Here is a 21,901-nt window from a genome sequence, read left to right as displayed (position 1 = left end):
AATCAATTTCATTTCAAAGATTCAACAAACACTGCCCTAGAGGAAGTAGCATGGAAACATAGATGGATTTCCTTGGTGATTTCATTTAGGGTGAAAGGTGCTAAGGATAGAACCCATGACCTTACATGAGTACAGGCATACTCCATCACTTAGCTGGTTCTACTTCTAGTTCTCAAACAAAGGCTCACTTCATAACTCAGGCCGGGCTTGAATTTGTGGTCTTACTTTTTCATTCTCCCAGTATTTGCCACTAAGCTTGAAAATGTTTATTAACAACAATCAATGAAAAAAGAGGCCATACATTTGAATATGAGAGGATTCAATGAGCTAAAAAAAAGGAATATGTTTACAAATAAAAAAGCTAGATAAAAGGAGAGATGGGCTGCAAAATAAGAAAAAAGCAACTGTATAGTTCAAATTGCAATTGTCTTTATTAGTTTGTGCAATAGACAGTAAAGAGTAATAGAGTATTTTAAATGTATCTGTAACATACAGTTTAATATGTTCCTCTCAAGTTGTCAAATATATAAAATTTAAACAGTAAGATAGAATTTTCATGACAGGGGAAAAAGTTTAGTCAGTAAAGTGAACTTTGCAAGTATGACGACCTGTGTTAAATCCCCTGGAACCCCTGTAAAACAAAACAAACAAGCAAACAAATTACAGCTGCTGTCCAGTGCTTTTAATCCTCATGCCCGTGAGTCAGAGATTGCTGGGTCTCTGGAGGACCTTGGCCATTCAGTCTAGCCAATTGGCAAGCACAAACGTAGACAAAAAACTACTAGCAAGTAAAGAATACTGACAGCAGGAGAAATAGTCTTGTCCAAAGAAATAACACAGGAATTGGTCATCAACAAAAAATGTATACATACAAGTAACATTACACTGACTGGGAAGATAGTATTTACTTATGCAGGAATACACGCACCCACACCCACTCACACACACACATACACACACACACACACACACAGAGACAAACATACACACATACACACATACACACACACACACACACACACACACACACCAGCAATGAAAATTTTAAAAGCCATAAATTTCAAAGAGACCAGGGGAGTAGGAATATAAGGTTGTATTTGGAAGGAGAAAAATGAAGAAGAAAAATTATTATTATGTTATAATCTCTATTTAAAAAATAGTAAAAAACAATGGTAAATCTTATGTGGCTCCTGGTGTAGACTAGTTTTTTGTCTTAGTGTTCATGAAGATAATATCTTTTTGGAAGATTATGAAACGATTTGATGTTCTTGGTAATTTGATTTTTAGTGTCTCCACATTATAGTAAACTTTTAAAAGATGCACATGAATCTCAAGGTCATGCTGACCTGATTTCTACCATGAACTTGGCTTACCTCCTAAGACGTGCTGGAGATCAGGGAGCCTTTTCTCCATCATATTGGTGGTTTCCTTGCAACTGAAGAGAGCATGAATGCCTCATTGTAAATTAAGCAAAGTATACAACCCAAAAGACATTACTACAATTTGTATGTTGATGATTTGACATGTATCTAATCAACTCACTTTCTGCTTTCAGTTTCCCTGAGGCCACAGCTACCCAGAGTGAATCATTAAACCTGATGGTCTGTTCACATACATCCGGTGTAGAGGAAAAACTTCAAAATAAAATAATCTTAATTCATAGAAAAATTTGGTCATTTAATATCCTCAGAAATATAAAAAATGAGGATTCCTGGAATAACCAAAGTAGATAACAAACAATAACCACAGGATTGGAGGTTTTGCTCAGTGGCTAAGAACACTTGATGCTCTTGAAGAGAGTCTGGGTTTGGTTCCTAGAACCCACATAATGTCTCATAGCCATTTATTGCATCAGTTTCTGAGGATCCAGCCTTCTTTTTACATCCTTGTGTCCAGTCCTACACATGGTATACATATCTATATTCAGCTATTTACATAAAAGCATGGAATAAAAGTAAAAATGAATATTTTTTTAAAAATTACACCAGTCTTAGTATTAAACTCATCTGCACAGTAAGCAAGAATCATCGAGTAGCAGATTCTACAAAATATTTGAATCTATCTTGGTCCAAGCAACATAGATGAATACATTTGATTCTGGATGGATCAATTGGATGTTAACAATTTTATATTGCATTCTTTCTTCCTATGTACCTCTCTTTTTGCCCTTTTTAAATGTGTGTGTGTGTGTGTGTGTGTGTGTGTGTGTGTGTGTGTGTGTGTGGTGATTATGTGTAAGAATGAATGCACGAAGGCATCCCATGTTTCTAAAGATGAATCGGGTTTTCATCAGATGAAGAAACTCTCAGTGGCTTGCGTACCCATCTGTTTGTCCGTCTTATTTTATGTGGGGATGAGACAGAATCACACTTGATTACATCAGAACCAAGATAAAGTGCACAGTTTACAAAGAGTAGCGTTGTTGAGTTTTGTGAGGTATGGACATGTTGTACTTACTTCTCACAACCACCCTAATGTTGAAGATAAAGTTTATCACCGTTGTACAAATAAGAACGGGATGACGTACAGATTAAAACATATTTTTCTTTACTGTTTGCATCTATTTTTATGCATTTCTGTGGGAAGAAAGTAAAAATCAAGATTCTTGCATATGTGAATCTAATTGGAAGTAACCATAACCTCTGGTGGTTTCAGACACTGAGCAGTTATATCTCATTTCTCATATCAACCAGATATTTGAATTTTAAAACATATGAATTGGCTTGATAGCTTTAAATATCACAACTTAAAAAGCACTTATCTGGGACTGGGTGTCCTTGGGTTAGAGTCCCAGAAAGGGAAGCTGAAGCGGAATTGTTCTAGTTCCTTCACAGGAGATGAGACTGGAAAGCTTAGCTAAGAGTCATCTTTTTATTTTATGTAAATAACCATGGGGAAGGTTGCTCAGTGCTTATGTGCTGGTTATGCAAGCGGGAAGACCTGGGGTATTTCCCCAGAGCATTCACAAAAGTTGAGTGTTACAATGCCCACCTATAAATCTATTACTGGGAAGATGAACAAAATATTAGGGACTCACTGGCCAGGGAGTACAAATCAAAGTGAGAGCTCAAGTTAAGTAAGGAAACTTGTCTCAAACAATGAGGTAGAGCAATGAGTGAATAGGAAACCAACATCAGTCTCTTACCCTCACATGTGCCTGCGTGGCCATTTGTACCAGTAAACACGCATACACCCCCATCCCTAAGACGCAAATAAAGTTAAAGTGAAATATCAATATTGATGTTCATGTGAATAAACATTTGTAGTGTTTTCTACAGCACGTACACTTTAGGAAATTACTCAATAGAGACTTTTATAGCCCAGTGACTTACAGAGGCCATGTGAAGCAAGAGGAGACACAGGCATATGTCATTTAACTACAGTTGACGACTTGTGTGATTGTGTAGGTGTTTCAGTGTCTGTTGCCGAAAATATCCCCTCATCCGCTTTCATATATGCAATACTTTCAAGAGATCCAGATCTGGGACAAGAGGTTGAAGTAAGTTTGATATTTCCATTCATGTTTTTCCCAGTGTTTAAAAAGAAAAATGCACTACTTTATTTTCAATAAGCAAAAATTATTTTCTCAGGTTTCTGTTAAGCATGTCTTTGTACCTCAGAGTGCTAATTAAATTTTTTGAATATAGCAGAAAAATAAAAACAGTAAGAAAGAAAATGGAAGTCTATTCTGGTTATTTTCTTTCATCTATTTATTTATTTGTATCCAAAATTTACATAAAGCATATTTTAGACCTCATTATTTTGTCTTCAGCAATAATTTGTAAAAAGTCAAGATAATATGTAGTGGATGATAAAGTACAGTAAAGTGGGGGAAGAAGAAAATTTATCATTGTGTTTTCTCAAAGTGTTTATGGTGTAAAATATCTCATAATTTAATTATATTTATAAAAAACAAATTTAGTTTTTAATAGTATAATACATCATGTTAATAGATTAGGATGTTCTCTCATAATTTTAATAGTTTAGTCCATTTCCTGTTACAACAGGCAAGAGTCTCTTTTTTGCTTATCCTCGTAACTATTGACTTATAAACAAACGACAATATGGCTAATGCTAAAGTTTGAGAGTGTAGTATTCAGGATACTTTAGTCTTTGTAGAATTTTTACTTTGATTTAGTTATGAAGCATTGGTTAGCAAACTAAGATCTATTTGCTTTTTCCTTATCAACTCCTTAGACTGAGAAAAACCACAAGGTAAAATATAATATCTTCTAACTAGACACAAAAGTCCATTTACGAGAGTCTATTGCTATGGTAAGGGCAGAACATTAGAATGTAAGAATGTGCCTTAGAGGTTATGGGGATCTATATTTATGTGTGTATATATACATTATATATGTGAGTAAACATCTATATTTTCTTTGAGTGTCTTAATTATAACATTTAAATGCTAAGTCATTAAAAGCAGAAAAAAAAAACAAGACTTTGAAAGCAATAATTTTTAGCAAGTCCAAAACCATCATATTATCAGAAGGAATAAAAGATTTTTTTCCATAAAAATGTTTTCTGGGTTCTAATCTAAAATAAGACAACTTTGGCTTTTCAGAAACAGCCAAGTAAAGTAAGCCAATATTTCCATCAGCACGGCTGTCATATCTCTTTCTAAGCATTAGGCAAACCTTCCAGGTTTTGTTGTTCCTTTGATCAAGAATCAGGATGCCATTTTTTGTCCCGTTCCAATTCAGTCTCTTAATAAATTTGTTGGTATACTCAGTAGTATTTCTCTCAAGTTTTGGGCACCATTTTCCTGTTATTAGTTTGGGTATTAACAGTAGAGAATGCTTTGTAACTGCTCATAATAAAACAACCTACTGTGTAGAGCACTGCCTTTAACTTATTTTTCATCTCTAAAGTCAGTACTGGGATGAGATTAAAAGCTTTGTTCCAGATCTTTTGTTATGTCTACCTCTCTAGATGCCCTTCTTTAGTGTACAAGAGGGAACGGGGTTTTATTTTTTTTTAAAGCTGTCATGGTAACACTCGAAAGTAAGTTAATTGTGAAACCAATGAAAGACACTTAAAATGCCCTAGTACTTGTGTTCAAAGCTGAACTATGGGGAAAGTACAGCTGAAAATGTGAAGGAATGTTTGCATTGTTTTTGAAGTCTGGATATAAAAGCGAATTCAGATTTTATTTATAGGCACTGTCTTCACAAAGTGAAACTGAGTGTAGCTTTTCCAAATAATCGCATCAAAAATGTCAGTTCAAAATTCATGCTTTTGCAATAATATATCAGCCATATTTGTGGGTTTTGTTCCAGTTTTTAATATTAAATTCTTCAACCGATGCCACTGCTTACTTTGCTTTGGATTCACATAGTGGTGTTATTTCTAAAACCGTGGAACCACTCTTGGATTATGAGACAGATCCTAAGGTGAGAACAACCAGCACTGTAATTTTACCATTTAATCAAAATACTCGAAATTTACTTAAATTGAAACAAAGCATAAAGACCCATCCAATTCATCTGGGTCAATAAAAATCCATTTAGAAGCAAACCGAGAAGCATATTTGATGCATTTGTTACAGGCATCGTGGAATGAGGGGGGTGATCTAGGCAGACCATGGAGGGCATTGTGTAGGGTGGACACAGAGAGAGGAAGAAGACCAATGAGGAGAAAGCAAAGGTGACAGAAGAATGGGAACGCTGCAGATGTTAGGAAAGTGAAAATGGCAGATGCAGCAAGAGCGCCTTAAAGATGGGACAGGAACAGCACAGAACAAGGCAAACAGGAGCAAACAGCACCCATGAGCATAGAGTTGAGAATCTGCCAGGGGGCTCTGGGTCATATTTCTATAGGATTCCTGGGTCTTCCTCTTTTAGGACTCTCTCTCTCCTCTGCTCCGTCACTGGTCCTCCACAGGGATGTCCTGTCTTGTCAAGCATGAAAGTTCCTCTAATATGCCTTCACATTGATAGAGCTGCATTACTTTTTAAGTTAAATTGAGAATAATTGATAGTTGTGGTCTACAAAGCAAGCTCCAGGACAGTCAGCTCTATAAAGAACAACCACGTCTCGAACAAAGCCAAGCACAACCAACAAGCAAAACAACCTCATCTATTTAAGGACTTACCTTTCTTTTTTTTTCTTTTTTCGGAGCTGGGGACCGAACCCAGGGCCTTGCGCTTCCTAGGCAAGCGCTCTACCACTGAGCTAAATCCCCAACCCCGCCTACTTTCTATTCCGGGTGTGGATTTCACTCCTACTCTTGTTTCTACAGCAACACACGGCAAATTGTTCATCTTTTCCGGAAGAAACCTCCTACCCGCTTTACATATTTTCTATTTTATTTCTAAATAAACTTTATATACACATGTATATTGCATATTATGTATTATATATATAATAACAATTTACTTAAAGGACAATGTGTTGCACATGACTAATTATAGTTATGTGAGATTTAACTCATTTTAAAACATCATTTTGATGCTTTTTAGAATTTCATGCAGAATATTTTGATCACATCCATTCTTACTCCAGCTCCTCCAGAATTGTCCCTCTTTTACCTATGTACCCAAATTTATGGGGTTTTTTTTTGTTGTTGTTTTAAAATAGAGTCCATATATTTCCCGTCTATGTGGCCTTGGAATGTGGTCCACTATATCCTTGAAGAAAACTGATTTCCCTTGCCTATCGATTGCTAAGCTTCTCAGTTATAGGTATCACTTCATGTTGACCTGCACCACTATGCTGAGCATCTCTCTTTTTTTCTTCTGTCTTGTACTTGTTCTAGTCTAGTATATGTAATCATCAAAATTGTTGTGAATTCATGTACGTCCTTCATAGGGATGTGTGTCTCAGCCTGTTCTGTCTGAAAACACCTCTTTGTAGTCAACCTATACCTCTGATTCTTGGAATATTTCTGCCTCCAATTCTCTCTTGATTGCTGAACTTTCGGAGGAAGAATATGATATAGATGTTCCATTTAGGTCTGAACACCACACACTGTGTCTGTATGTCTCTGTATGTCTCTGTATGTAGGTCTCAGTGTCTACTGCAAGAAGAAGCTTCTTAGAGGAGTATTGAGAGATATACTCATCTATTGAAGTAGCAAGAAATCATTGGAACTGATTTCAATTCTGTGTTCACTTAGGAGAATAATAATATTGAGTTCTTCTAGGGTTGATTACCTAGCTAGCTATCCATTCTTTGCACTGATAATAGTATAGTGAATAAGTTTCATTTTGTGGAGGTGTCCTTAAATCCAACAAGTATGTGTTATACTTACCCCGTAATATTTGTGCCACTATAACATAAGTTGGCCTTTCTTGCCCCAACCATTAGTACTAGAGCTCCCAGAGTTTACAGCTGTGTGAGACTCGTGATTAATTTTCCCTGCCACACAAAACACCTTTTAATGCTCTGAAAAATACCCATTAAAAATAAAGTTCCTGTCATTTTCTTGATTTTTTTTAAGTTTTAAAATTCAATTATGTGATGTCTTTAGCAATAGGTTCTTAGTATCAAATTCTCGCAGGTGACCAATTTGAACAGTATCATCCTGAAATATTTGAAAGTCTATGGAATTCCACTTGACCCAAAACAGAGGTAACCCATTCCTGGTGCTGGGATTTCTATTTGTCAGCATGTGCTTTCTAGTTAAGATACGCAAACTCTTTTTATATCTATGTGTACATTTATTTTATAAGGCTTCTTTTCCTGCTGTTCTTTTGATACAAGGGTCTGTCTATGTAGTCCTAGATGTTCTGGAACTGAGTATGTGGACCATGCTGGCCTGGAACTCACAGAAAATCTACCTTCTTCTGCCTCTCTAGTACTAAAATGAAAGGCTTGTGCCAACACACCCAGTAGAAGGTCCTAGCTCTTCCAGATGACTATTTCAGAAGGCCCTGAGTTTTATTAACACTTCATTTAGCTGCTCCTCTTCTCTGTCCCTCCATTCTTCAGTCCACTTAACCTTTCGATGAAGGGGAGAGAAAAGACAATGTTATAAAGGAGAAAAGGGAAGTAGACAAACAAGAATTTAATGGGATGAGCTTCGATACCTTCTCACCTTCATGAAATATTTCTGGAGTATAAGGTTCAATAAGGGAGGCTCTCATTTTGGAATTTTGTGCAATTTAATAAGTTTTTTTGCACAAATATTTAATCTTAATGAATATAGAACTAACCGTAATAAATAAAATCTAAAATTAGATTTTACCAGACATGTTATTACCTTGTTTTACTATATTTCACAATTGTTTGTATATGCTACAGTTCAAATTTTAAAGAAGGCTTACATATTTTAAATTGGTAAAAATGATTCCAATATATTTAAGGACAGTATGCTTGAGATTTTTCCCTAAACAATGAGACTTAATTCACCACTTTATTTTGATACTTCAATACTTTCATTTTGTTACTTCAATACGTTTATTTGGATATGTTACCTATAATATAATAAGGTAATATCTAAAAATACAACCTAAAATCTGTAATAATTGGAAGGTAGTATTTATTGTACTAATACATATATAAACATAGGGGATAATAATTTCAACAAATGTTAAGGCAATTAGGAATGCTAAAAGTTTGCTTCCATTCCATTTTTCCATTTCATTTTAAGGTATTATTTTTCATATAAAAGGAAACCATAAGGACTAAGCACTCAAAGTGACAAAAGTAAAACCTTCTGTCTTTTGTTCTTAGCTTTTCCAGTTTGTAATCGCTGTGAGAAATAGGGACAGCCTGTCTCTGGAGTCATGTGTTGGCACCATCACTATAAACATCCAAAATGTTAATGATGAGAGTCCTGTTCTGATGTAAGCAATGCTTAATCTAAATATTTAAATGGTTTGATTTAACCTCTGGAACTTTTTTTATAGCCAGATAAATATCAGTGTTTTACTATTATTTTCATTGCAAAAATTTATTATAATATTCAAAATGTTGTAGAAAACAAGCTTCTATGAGCTTGGAAGCTCTCTGCTCTTCTCATATTCACTAAACAAAGTCAATTCCATTGATACTTGCACTTGAAACCACAGAAAATAATCATTTTCTTTCATGAAATAGAATTGTTTGCTAGTTTTCTGCTACTTGTTATTACTGAGAAAAATACTATGAAAACGAACAGTGATTTATTCATATTGTGAAATCAATGTAGCCACTCAAGAGAAAGAGAATTGGATCAAAATACTTTGTGAGAAGGATATGTGTCCAAATATACATTAAATGTAAAGTTATTGCTGAAGTGTTTGCAGCATTTTCATCTTTTATATTAATAATTTCTCAATCATTTGAAAGAGAATTTCTAAAGAAAGAGAATGAATAAAATATTGCATAAATGTATTTTAAATATCAACAATGGCATATATATCAATTAAAATTATTTGAATTCAGAGTGTATAAAATCTCACAAAATATGTATCACATAAAATTTCAAATATTTACTATGTGACATAGATGGAAAAAGACATTTGTTTACCCTGAGTGATAAAAACCTCTTCTTTGTCCTATAGATACAGACCGGAGGCTCCTATAAATATTAATGAAAATCTGCCTATTGGAACAAAGCTGGCCAAGTTCACGGCAACAGATAGAGATATAGCGGATACAGTATATTATGAATTCATAGGTACACAGAAAGAGTTTGCTATAAATGAAGGTATAATAACTTTTATTGTTAGTCATTTCAGAAAGCATTCTATAAAGTATTTTTATTCATTAAACTAAGCTCTAAAGGCATTATATCAGAATGAAATGATATTTAAAATATGTAGTAGAGCACTTAACATATTTTTATGAAGGAAATGGTAATCCTTCATTCCTTGTTAGAAGTGTGGAAGTGTTCTCAGTGTTGGTCTGCTCTGGCAGAGTCTTTGACAATTCAGATGTGTAAGTTTGCAGTGGGAACTTATTTTATGAGCTTTCTCTGAGAAACCAATTTTCCCATGGAAACTAGAATATTAGTTGCCATAAACCGAATATCCATTTTATGTCAAACATTCTTGTAAGGACATTATGTACATAAAAGGCAGTTTGTATATTTTACTGGACCAATCCCCATCTGAAATATAGTACCAAGGAAGAACTTTTATTCCCCTTTTGTACCACCATGGAGGGGATCAGCAGCAGGGGCTTGAAATGCTATGTAAACGCTCTATCCCTGAGCTACCCAAATCAGCAACCTAAACTCCCATGATGAATTTCCATGACATAGATAAACTTAGATTCAAGGCATTTGAATATGACACTTGTGACTTAATTACATCTCACATTCTCAGAGGTTAAGAGACTAGTTGTGCCCACAAAAATTTTAAGCGTAAAATTAGAATATGGAGGAAAGGAACATTTCTTCCCCTTTTAGGATGGAGCAAACCCTTTCATATATGAATAGAATAAGAGTAAACATCCACTGGCCATCATCTCAATCCTATCCAAAAAAGGAATCTGGTAGTTATATGCACGTCATGGCTACGTCACCTCCCTACAGTTTTGGAAAATTATAAGCAACCAAATCTTTAACAAAGTTTATATCCAGAAAAATAATGACTTTGCCAAGAAAGTCAGCAGGCATGAAGGAGAGGTAAGTGATAGAGGAGTAATCTTCCTGGGGATTTAGCAGCGTGAAGACGACATACATCAGTTATTTATATACTCGGAGTTGGTAAAGCAATGTATATACTTAGAGTTTGTTTACTCTGTAAGTGCAGATGCAATAAAAGTATTTAGGAAGTATTTCCTACCTGAAACATACCTTATAATTTGGTTGTTTTTGGACATATACCGTCCCAACCCTCCCCTTCCCCATAACCCCAATTTTCTCCCTACCTGCCCTGTGTTCACTATTCCTTATTCAGGCTAAGCTTCATTTTGTGTTTCCCAGTGCAGTTGCTGACTTTCCCATGAAAGAACCTGAGTAACAGGCTTCTGTCTTCTATTACATACTCAACCTCTACTTCTCACATGTGCACAGTTGTAACTTGTTTGTGGTTTCATTGGATCAGCAACCGACCTTTAATCAATAGGACTACTCTTTTCATGTCATGATTTTAATGCATATATTGCTTACCTTGAGAATGGTGAATATATCCTAATCTGCCTGCCTCTTAGACTCTGGAGAAGTCACTGTTGCCTATCCACTAGACTATGAAGATGACACAATCCCAAAATCCTGGGTATTATATGTTAGAGTTTACGACAATGATCGAACACATTCAACAACTGGGACACTCACAGTGATTCTTCAGGATGTAAATGATAACCCTCCACAATGCTCTCAGGAAATTTATGTGTAAGTTATGTCTATAATTGTTGGGTCTTCAGATATTTGTGTTGAGAAAACATCACAGAAATGAGTGCATGGGCTTCACTTATCCTACAGCAGAGGCAGTATCCTTTCACTCTTCTCTTATTTATTTTCACACAGGATCTAGCCTGTTCTTTCAACTGCCTGGGACACGTTGATTTGTTTCATTTCTTGTCACAAAAATTAAAAATCAATACTCAACTGCTCCAAAATCTGGCCTATCTAGAAAGCCAACAAAATGCCATATAAGGAATATTCCATCTGTACACCGAACACCAAAAGACGTTAGAAATATATATTCACAGCAATCAAGTATCGAGTAGAGAAGAACAATGCCATCTATTTACAGTGGAGTGTATGTAACCTTGTAAGCTGAGAAATTAGCATTCCTTATTACTAGAGCTTTTCACTTTGATAGCACAAACAATGTTTCAATAGACTTAGATTAGTCTTACAGGGTTTAGTAGTCTTACAATGGGTTTAGTTATTCCCTTGAATAACTCATCTCTTCTTTAAATGAACACCTTGTGTACAAATAATGCAGAAATGCCTCAGTTACTAAAGAATAATAGGAAACAGTACAAGACTCCACATAAAACTAATATCTCTGCTCTGTGGAGTTGTCAAAAACTGACATTTATAATCTGACAGATATAAATTATTGATTGTTGCTAGAGGTCTGGGAGAGTGGCAGAAGAGCCGCAGAGGTTCTCAGGTGCTAATTGCTGGAGGGTCACCACTGATCACTATAATGCTCTGTGTGTTCCACACCATAAATAATGGAATTTAAATATCATCCCTCTACAGAAATGGGAAATGTTTAACATGGCAGATGTGTTCAACCTGGTGAAAGTACAACTTTCTAAAATATTCTTCACCTTAACAAAATAGACAAGTTATCTTTCATTTCATGATTTTTCATGCTAAACTGATTATTTTAACTTTTATCTTTCTTTAATTTGTGAGATTATTATATATTTCTCTCTTTTGTTTCCTCCTCCTAATCCTGTCACACATCCCTCCTTGTTTGTTCTCAAACCCATGGCCGCAATTTACATTATTATATGAATACATGTCTATGTCTACATCTACATATAAGTCTAATCTCTATCTGTCTGTCTAGCTATCTACCAAATCTATCGATCTACCTATCATCTATCCATCCATTCATCTATCTATCTATCAATCAATCTATCTATCTATCTATCTATCTATCTATCTATCTCTCTCTATATATATCTATTACAAAATACAATCTTCTCAGTCTATGTATGAAAAATCTATGGTTTTTTCAGGCTGACCATTTGGTAATGGGGAACTAAATGATGTGCTTTTGCCTAGGGAAGAATATTTTGCTTATTTTCATTGTTGCATAGTTGCTTGTAAGTTCTTTATGTAGGGCTGAGTCCTCATAGTCTTTTCCTCAACAACGTTGGCATGTCTATTAGTGTTATCCTAATTCAGCTCAGGTTGGAGTTTCATGCTAAAGTATAATCCAAAGTCAAGTTGAAAACATCCTCTCAAAAGTAATGAGAAACACCATTGTAGTTGTAATAGCCAAACACCATACTGCTGAATTCAACAATGTATCTTCCACCCAATGAGTACTTCTTTGCTAGATGAAAGTACAGCTAAATATCCGTTGACTCTACTCTGATCAATGACTCAGGGATTCTAGTATATTCAGGTGTCCACATTCTAACCACCTTATCAGGCACTGTAATTTAACCTATCAATACCCTTTCCATTTGCCACTAGTGCACCTCCCTTAAGCAATTTGCAGAGGCTGTAGGGAAACTGGGATATGTAGAGAAAATGTGAATTTTGTTTGTGTAAATGAAATGTATGTATGGGGAATAGTTTACACAACTGTCCACTTTAGTGGGTCTAGAATTACCAACAGTTACTTGGTATGTCCAAAAAGGAGTTTTTACCTTAGGTTAATCAATGTGGATATATCTGCATTCTCCAGCCCTAAAAAATAATTTAAAAAAATTGGGATTCTGGACTGAGAAAGAAAAGAAAAATGTGCTGGGCACCAGCATTCATGACCCTCTCTGGCTTACTCCAGATAAACTATTACCAGATGCGATACAATCCAGCCCCAATGGCTTCCATGCCACAATGGGCACATCAATTAAGCTGAAGCCAAAATAAACCCTTCTCCCTTTAGTAACTTCTTCTCAGGTATTCTGTCTTAGTAAATAGGAAAGGTTTTAATACAGAATCCAGTCTCAGCTCTCTTTTAAGCACAACTACAGAGTAATTTGTAGTTTCTTTATTCTTAAGTGGGGGAGAATAATATAGTACCAATTTAAAGATAGGAACATGGCTATTTTATAAGTGGACATTGAACTTTATGATCTACAAGCGTAAAGTTATCAACCTGAGGAGGAATGAACTGTCATTTGTTTAGCAATATTTATGGCTTCAGTTGCTGTGCAGGAATCTAGTATAACAGTAATGCCATTTCCCTTGGCTTCATCATTAATCTATATCATGTACTATATAATTTTTTCATGGATACTATGAAATACATATTGTCAAGAAGGTTATTTAAATTATGCCCACTTTTCAAATAACCTATTAAATTAAATTTAAATAATCTCCTTAAACCAAGTTCAACATGTAACATTTTTTCCTCATTACAGAATTGAACTTCCTGAGAACATCCCAGTTGGCACCTCTTTAGTCTCCCTAAGTTGTACAGATCAGGATGGAACTATTCCGAACAACAATATAACTTATCAGTTGATTAAAGACACTTTTTCAAACAAAACCTTTACTCTTACAAAGAGTGAACTAAAAGTAAGTATTGTGAAGTCACTCTGACTGTGGCCCTGTGATTAACCTCAGATATAAAGAGTACATTTATTTTTATTATTATAAAATTGTTAATGAACTACAGTAGTTAAAATAGCTGATGGCAGAATTTGTTCTTGGATTTTCAACTGAACCTTAAATTGTTGAAAGCCTAGCTTCCTTCAGGATGAATACTGGAATGCAGTTTTGAACTCCAGAACTAAACTATGAAGGTTATGAATTTCTTAGAACAATAGTGTTTGGATAAAATATTGTGTATTCAATAGGAATGTGCCAAAATAACTTTGATAAATATGTTAAATTACTTTTGAACTAAATAGAACAAACATGCATACTTTACTACTTTGTCCTGTGGTATTCAGCAGCTCAAATATTTTTGACCAATTTAGTATATATATACATATATATATATATATATATATATATATACATATATATATATATACATGTGTGTGTGTGTGTGTGTAGATAGATAGGTAGCTAGACCAAAAGAAAAAACAAGCAGATAGATATAGATTGTATTTCCAATACATTTTGAAATCTGCTAGGCTAAATGTAGTTATATTCATCATTTATAAAATAGATTAAGAAAAGTGAAATTAAGTATTGTATTCAACATGGTAATTAAATGCAGCTCATTTAAACAACTGCTCATGAACTACCCAGTGTGTGCTCCATGAATGGGGTGGAAGTAACATGTACATATCTTCCCCCTCACCCAGCATGGAGAGGTTTAATGAGAGAAGAGTAGAAGGGGGGAGAAGTAAAGGAGGCTGGTCATGGGCATGGGTTGGGGAATGGGGAGAGAAGGGACAAAGGGGAAAAGGGCAAGAGAGCAGAGAAGAGCAAAGAGATGTACCCTGTTTTAATATTGATTCCACAGATTGAATTTCTATCAAAGAAACATTTCATACAAACCTCTCCTATTTTTGTTCCCTTATGCTCTGTGCATGAAATGCAAAGAATCATATTCACAATCTTAAAAACAGACGTCCAGTTTTGAAATTTGTACTGTTTATCAAGCTAGAAAAGCCCCTAATTTCTATGTCTCCATTACCTAGGTTCTTTTGCACAACTGAATAGTTTTTTACATACATTTCTTATATGAATCTGTCCCTGACATTTTTTCCTCACTTGGATCTGTGTCACATCTGTATGCTTGGGTTCTCTCAATATTTTGTGTCTGTCCTTCTGTAGCACTAATTAAACATCTCATGTGTCCCTATTTAGAAAATGAAAAAAAAAAGCTTTCAATATCAAATGAATATCTGGAACATGTATAATTCTGATTATATTCCTATTAAGTTTTGACTCAATTTGTGATAAATAACTATGTAAAACAATAGGTGTTTGTAGTATGTGGCAACATATTAAATCCCAAAGTCTGAATATAAAATGTTCATAACTGGAAATGTTGATGGAACCAGAATCTAAGTGCATTTGTAGCCCAAAAATGATGGAAAAATACAACACCACTGTTCTTGAAGCAGGACATATAAAAAATGATAGAAGTGTTTATAATTCTTTAAATCATTTATATTCAACAATTCTAACAGGATATATGAAATATATGAGTAAGTAACAAAATTATTGTTTTGAACCTATTTTTACTAATTCACTCTAAACAGCTCCTTAAAGTTTATAGGATCAAAATCATTTAAAACATACAACAAGCTAAACACATTTAATAGAATACACAATTCTCTTTTCATAACATTTGCTATGTGATTATAATAAGAACATGGTATTTTCTACACAGGGTAATTAGGCTTGAAAGTTATTAAAATACCTCAGTTCTTATCTTTCTTCAAAGCAGGAAAGACAAGCCATTTAAAGAAAATGGCACAATTTTACCACTTGATAAGGGCAGGAGAGTTGGCTCATTGGTTAAGAGCACTTTCTGCTCTTCCAGAGGTCCTGAGTTCAATTCCCAGCAACCACATAGCGGCTCACAACCATCTGTAATGGGATCTGATGCCCTTTTCTGGTGTGTCTGAAGACAGTAATACTGTTTCACACATTAAATAAATAAATAAATAAATAAATAAATAAGCAAGCAAACAAACAAAAAACTTAAAGAATAAAATATTTATTGTAAAAACAAAAAAGAGAACCTACATAAGGTTTCAACAATCCTCCACCATTTAACTAAAATAAGATCATAATTTATGTATAAAAGTTTTAAATGAAACACTGAAATTCATTAGCTCTTTGATAAAGAAAAATTAGTATATATGTTACAGATAGATGAGAAATATTTTTATTAGTTACTCAAAACTCAGACTGATAGCTAGCACTAAAAACTTATGTTAAAATAATAAATAATGTTTTAGTAGTGGCCAGAGGGTTCAAGGACACCAGGAGAACATGGCCCACAGAATCAACTGAGCAGGACTCATAGGGGCTCACAGAGACTGAAGAGCAATCATGGAGCCTATGTAGGTCTTATGAGGCCCTTTGCATACATACTGTGGTTATTTAGCTTGGAGTTTTGTTGGACTGCTAATAGTGGTAGTGGGCGTGTCTTTGACTCTTTCGCTTGCTCTTGGGACCCTTTTTCTACTACTGTATTGTCTACTACTGTATTGTCTACTACTGTATTGTCTCTTTGAGTCCTGATCTGAAGGCTGTGCCTGGTCTTCTTCCACCTTCTTCTGTAGTGTTCAGTTGATATCATTGTTCTACTCTGAAGGGAAATGGATGAGGAGTTCATCTGGTGAAGAAGGCAGGTAGGAGGATGCTTGGAGGAGAAGAGGTGAGACGGCTGTGTCAGGATGTATTCAAAAAAAATAAGAGTAAAGAAAAAGAAAAGATATTTTCATACAATATTTTTGGGTCAAATTAGTTCTCTTCTATCTCTTTGTGAATCCTTTCTGCCTTATGCAATTTAATGCTTTCTTTCTTTCTTACCAAAGATTTAAATCAAACAAAGCAAAAGCAACAACATTAAAAAGCTATATAAACAAAGAGTTAACAAGACAAAAACAAAACAAAACAAACCCACTAAGTCTTTTCTTTGGGCTAGCCTACTACTCCTCAACCTAAGCCTGTCCTGGAGTGCAATTCAAATAATTGGAGACACTCCACTGAAGAAAACTGATTTTCTCATTCTCAGCACATATCAGTCCAGTAGCTTGTTGGTTAACATAAAATGTTGACTTTTCTTACTCTTTTCCATGCTGTGATTTTGCCTAGATACTTTTTATCTAAACCCTTTAGTTATTTGGTTTGAAACATACATGTCTAAAGCTTAAAAGCCACATTCATATGTAAGAGAAACATTAATATGTCTTTGGGTTCTTCTGGGTTGCTTTATTTACAGTGATTGTTTTTAGCATTATGTATTTACCTTCAAATTTCATAATTTTATTTTTCTTAGTAGGTGACTAATATTTCATAGTATAAAGGAACCAAGCTTTTTATTATCTACCCAGAAGTCTTTGGACATTTAGCTTTTTTTCCTGAGTGGATGAGCAAGTGTCTCTGTAGGAGTATGTGCAATCCTTTAATATGTCCAGGAATTATATAGCATGATCTTTGGTTTTCCATTAATTAATTAATTAATTAATTAATTAATTTTGTTTACATTACATCCCGATAGCAGTCATCCCCCTTTCTCCTCTCCTCCCAGTACCACTCTTACAAATCCCTCCAGTATTACCCACTCTCTTTCTCCTCAGAAAAGGAGAAGCACCCGCTTAGTGCTACCTCATCATGTAACATGAAGTCTCAGCATGACTAAACATATCCTCTCTCACTAGGCTCAAGTAGGCAGTCCAGCTAGAGGAAAGGGATCCATCTAATGGCAGGCAAGCAAAAGAGTCAAAGACAGTCTCCACTCCAATTGTTAGAGGACCCATGTGAACAACAAACCGCACATCTCCTACAAATGTGTGGGAAGCCTAGGTCCCTGAATGCACTTTGATTGGTGGTTCAGTCTCTATGTGCCCAGGTTACTTGTCTCTGTAGGTTTTATGGTATCTTTGACCTCTCTGGCTCTCTCAATCCTATCTTCTACTCTTCAACGAGACTCTCTTAATTCTGCCTGATGTTTGCCTGTTGGTTTCTGCATCTATTTCCATCACATGCTGAATGAAGTCTCTCAAGAGGCAGTTAAGCTTTTGCAAGGCTAAGGGCACTGCCAATAAGACAAAATAGAAACCTACAGAATGGGGACAGATCTTCACCAACCATACGTTCAACAGAGGACTAATGTCCAAATGATATAAAGAACTCAAGAAATTAGACAACAAACCAAATAACTCAATTAAAAATGGCACCAGAGCTAAACAGAAGTCTCAACAAAGGAAGCACTTAAAGACCTGTTCAACATCCTTAGTCATTAGCGAAATGCAAATCAAAATGACGCTGAGGTTCCAGCTTGTACCTTTCAGCATGGCTAAGGTCAAGTGAAAGCACATGATGGCGAGGATGTGGGGCAAGGGTAACACTCATTCATTGTTGGTAGGACTGGAAACTTATACAACCACTTTGAAAATCAATTTGGTGGTTTCTAAGAAAATTTGGAATAGTTAAATACCAATAACTGCCTATACCACTTCTGGGCATATACCTGAAAGATACCACACTTAACCACAAGGACACTTGCTCTACTATGTTCTTATTAGCTTTATTTAAAATAGCCAGAAACTGGAAACAATCTTGGTGTCCCTCAACTGAAGAATGGATTAAGAAAATAGAATACTATCCAGCTATTAAAACAAATATATCATGAAAATTTCAGGCAAATGATTAGAACTAGAAAATATCCTGAGTGAGGTGACTCAGACCCAGAAAGACATGAGAGAGAAGACCAGACATCGATGTCTCCTGAGAGGTTTTATCCAACAGGATCTTATGGTTGATCAATTTACAGTTTTTTTGAAAGACATCCACACTGAATTTTTCTATAGTGCCCGTAAAATTTTTCATTCCCACTAGCAATGACTAAGTGTTTCCCTTTGATTGCCTCTTTCTTGGTGTGTAATATCATTTCTTTTATTGATTTTGGCCATTCTGTCTCAGGAAAGATGAAATCTCAAAGCAAGTTTAATTTGCAATTTATTGAGGATAATAACTCTAAACATTTAAAAAATGTGTCTCAGCCATTTGTGCTTTATGTTTAGAGAACTTTGTTTAGTTCTATAACTCATTTTATTTGAGTTATAATTATACAATGTATGAAATTCATATATCTAATTAGAATATAGATATTAAACATATCCTAATCTTAGATATAGTTTAATCAAATGTACAATTTGTAGAAATTTATTTCCATTTTATAGGCTGCTATATTCCTTGGATGATGGCATACTTTCTATACAGAAGTCTTTATATGTTCTATTGGATATTTTATGTATTTGCATTTCAAATATTTTCCATTTTCCCCTCCCATCTGTCCTCCCCCTCCCCCTGCTTCTATGAGGATGCTCCCCCTCCCACGGACCTACTCCCACAACACCCTGGCATTCCCCTACACTTGGAAACAAGCCATCACAGGACAAAGGGCTTCTCCTTCTATTGATGCCAGACAATGCCATTCTCTGCTACATATATGACTGGAGCCAAGGGTCCCTCCATGTGCACACTTTGGTTGGGGGTTTAGTCCCTGGGAGCTCTGGGAGGTCTGGTTGGCTGATATTGTTGTTCTTCCTAAAAGTCTTTATATTTTAAATAAATATTTTAACAAATGGTGTTACAATTTTAGATTTTTGAATATGTAAAGAAATTAGTTTGCTGGTTTAGAGAAAAAATCTATTTATTTCTTTTAGTCGTTTAGAATATCAAAATCCCAAACTTTGATTCAGAGAATCATATTTCTAAAATGGTCTTCAGTGCTATTGATATCTTGCACAGAAGTTCTATCATGTTTGTATGAGCCTAGGTTATTTTCTCGTAGTAGTTCTATTTCCTGTCAGTACTCGATGTATTTCTATTTTTCTTTTATTCTTTTTAACAATTTTTATTGAATATTTCGATTATTTACATTTCAAATGTTATCCCCTTTCCAAGTTTCCACCTCAGAAATCCCCTATTCCATTTCCCTTTTCCTGCTTCTATGAGCGTGCTCCCTCACCCACCTACTCACCCACTCCCACCTCCTTTACTGGCATTCCCCTGCCCCGGGGGCTTCAGCCTTCACAGGACCAAGGGCCTCTCCTCCCATTAATGTCTGATACCACCTAATATCTTCATTAATTCCTAAAGAAACCCCTTTTCTGCCAGTTGGTTAATGGGTGCAGCCATTTCTTTTCTTTGAGTTTTGGAACACTATAGAATCTTAAAAAAACAAAAAACAAAACATACTTCTGTGCCAACTAATCACTTGATGACTACACACATCTTACCCAAATAATAAATGTTGACTGTTGAGAAAATAGCTAAGGTGCACATGGCTGGGGCATGGAAAGGATCTCAAATAAGCTGGAGAAGGCAGCAGCAATCATGTGCATTCCTTACTCTCTTGGAAGGTCTTCACAGAAGTCTAGGCTGTGAGTTCTGTGAGAATTGCATGGTTAGGCAAGAGATGTGTACAGAAGGCATTTAGATTGCATTGCCTATATATTTAGTGTTATTAAAGACCCTGAGAACATCATGCTTGCCTTATCTGTCCATCCCAGGAGAGTAAAGCAAAGGAGCAAACATATGAGATGTTTATATCCCTTAGCAGAGTTGACTTCTAGTCTTATATTGACTTGATTTTGAAGCTCAGAATTTAGACTTGTCCTTTAGAGATTATTCTCACTATTTCCAATTCAGATTTAATTTATTTTCAGGGCCAAAGGTACTAAGTTTTTAATGGTATCATTGCAAAAATCTTATGTACATAATGCATCACATTAATTTCAGATACCCCTCAACTTAACATCAGTATGTTTCAATTCAACCATTCTGAAATTGAACATTTCGTAAGTTCAAATCCATTTTCTATAACTTATGTATTGTCATACTTACTGCCGCACCTTGGCATGCTCCAAAAAAGTAGCTGTTTCCCTTCATGATGCCATGGCAGATGGAGGACTGGGCACATGCTTCTGTTCAGATGGCTAGGAACTGTATTGACTCTCCTGTGGAAACCAGTGGCCAAACACTCCCTTGAACACCTGAAGTAAAACTTTACTCTGTTCTATGAATTTTTATTTTGAACAAAGCTGTATAAAAGAAACACGATGCAGGTATTTTATTTATAAGCCATAAGCTTAGGCTAGGCAGATCCTGGACTATAATAACTTATTCCCAGCTATAAAATTCCTTGTTACTTGCTGTTTTTCCTGGCCATGTGGTTGTGGTCCATGGTGGTTTCTTCCACCTCTGCCTTCATCTACCTTCTCTCTCTACCTGAAGCCCCCTCACTTTTTCCCTTCATTTTCTAATCACAGGCTTTAGCCTTTTAGTGACCAGTTAAATTTGAGTACGTGAGGATCTGCTGGTCTGGGCTGCGGGCAATCACATCTTGAGGAACCAGTATTTAGCATTAGATTATAAAGAGCATCAGACCAACCTACTACATTTCCACGTTCTACTGCAGCTGTGAAGTAACTGAGTCTCCAGCAGATTATTAACAAACATGTATGCATATTCAGTATTATCCGTGTTTGCTCCTTTTTGAAATAATAGCACTTAAAATATGCTTTCCTGAATAAAGCATGTTATTAGACTTAATTAGATATGATTTAATTTTAAATGTGATTATTCCTTAAGCTAAAATTATATACATGGTTTGTGTCTGTGGCTCATGGATATTTAACTATGCTGTAGTATTGTAAAATAACACTTCTATTTATTGGTTTGCTGTCT

The 21,901-nt window shown here is 35.2% G+C and overlaps 1 protein-coding gene across 1 annotated transcript in view; it reads left to right on the top strand.

Annotated features, from left to right (window-relative positions):
* The window catches only part of Cdhr17 (cadherin related family member 17), a 96,443-nt gene that overhangs the window by 28,004 nt on the left and 46,538 nt on the right, over positions 1-21,901 (top strand). The window contains exons 9-13 of the mRNA XM_087659859.1: positions 3,408-3,499; positions 8,680-8,792; positions 9,492-9,637; positions 11,086-11,266; positions 13,933-14,089. Of these exons, the coding sequence (XP_087515985.1) occupies positions 3,408-3,499; positions 8,680-8,792; positions 9,492-9,637; positions 11,086-11,266; positions 13,933-14,089 (689 nt within the window). The remainder of the gene's footprint in view (positions 1-3,407; positions 3,500-8,679; positions 8,793-9,491; positions 9,638-11,085; positions 11,267-13,932; positions 14,090-21,901) is intronic.

This window comes from Rattus norvegicus, chromosome 4, assembly GCF_021556685.1.
Source record: "Rattus norvegicus strain SHRSP/BbbUtx chromosome 4, alternate assembly SHRSP_T2T, whole genome shotgun sequence".
Classification (NCBI taxonomy): domain Eukaryota; kingdom Metazoa; phylum Chordata; class Mammalia; order Rodentia; family Muridae; genus Rattus; species Rattus norvegicus.
Note: the sequence above shows the minus strand (reverse complement) of the source record. Positions and strands in the feature narration are given on the sequence as shown.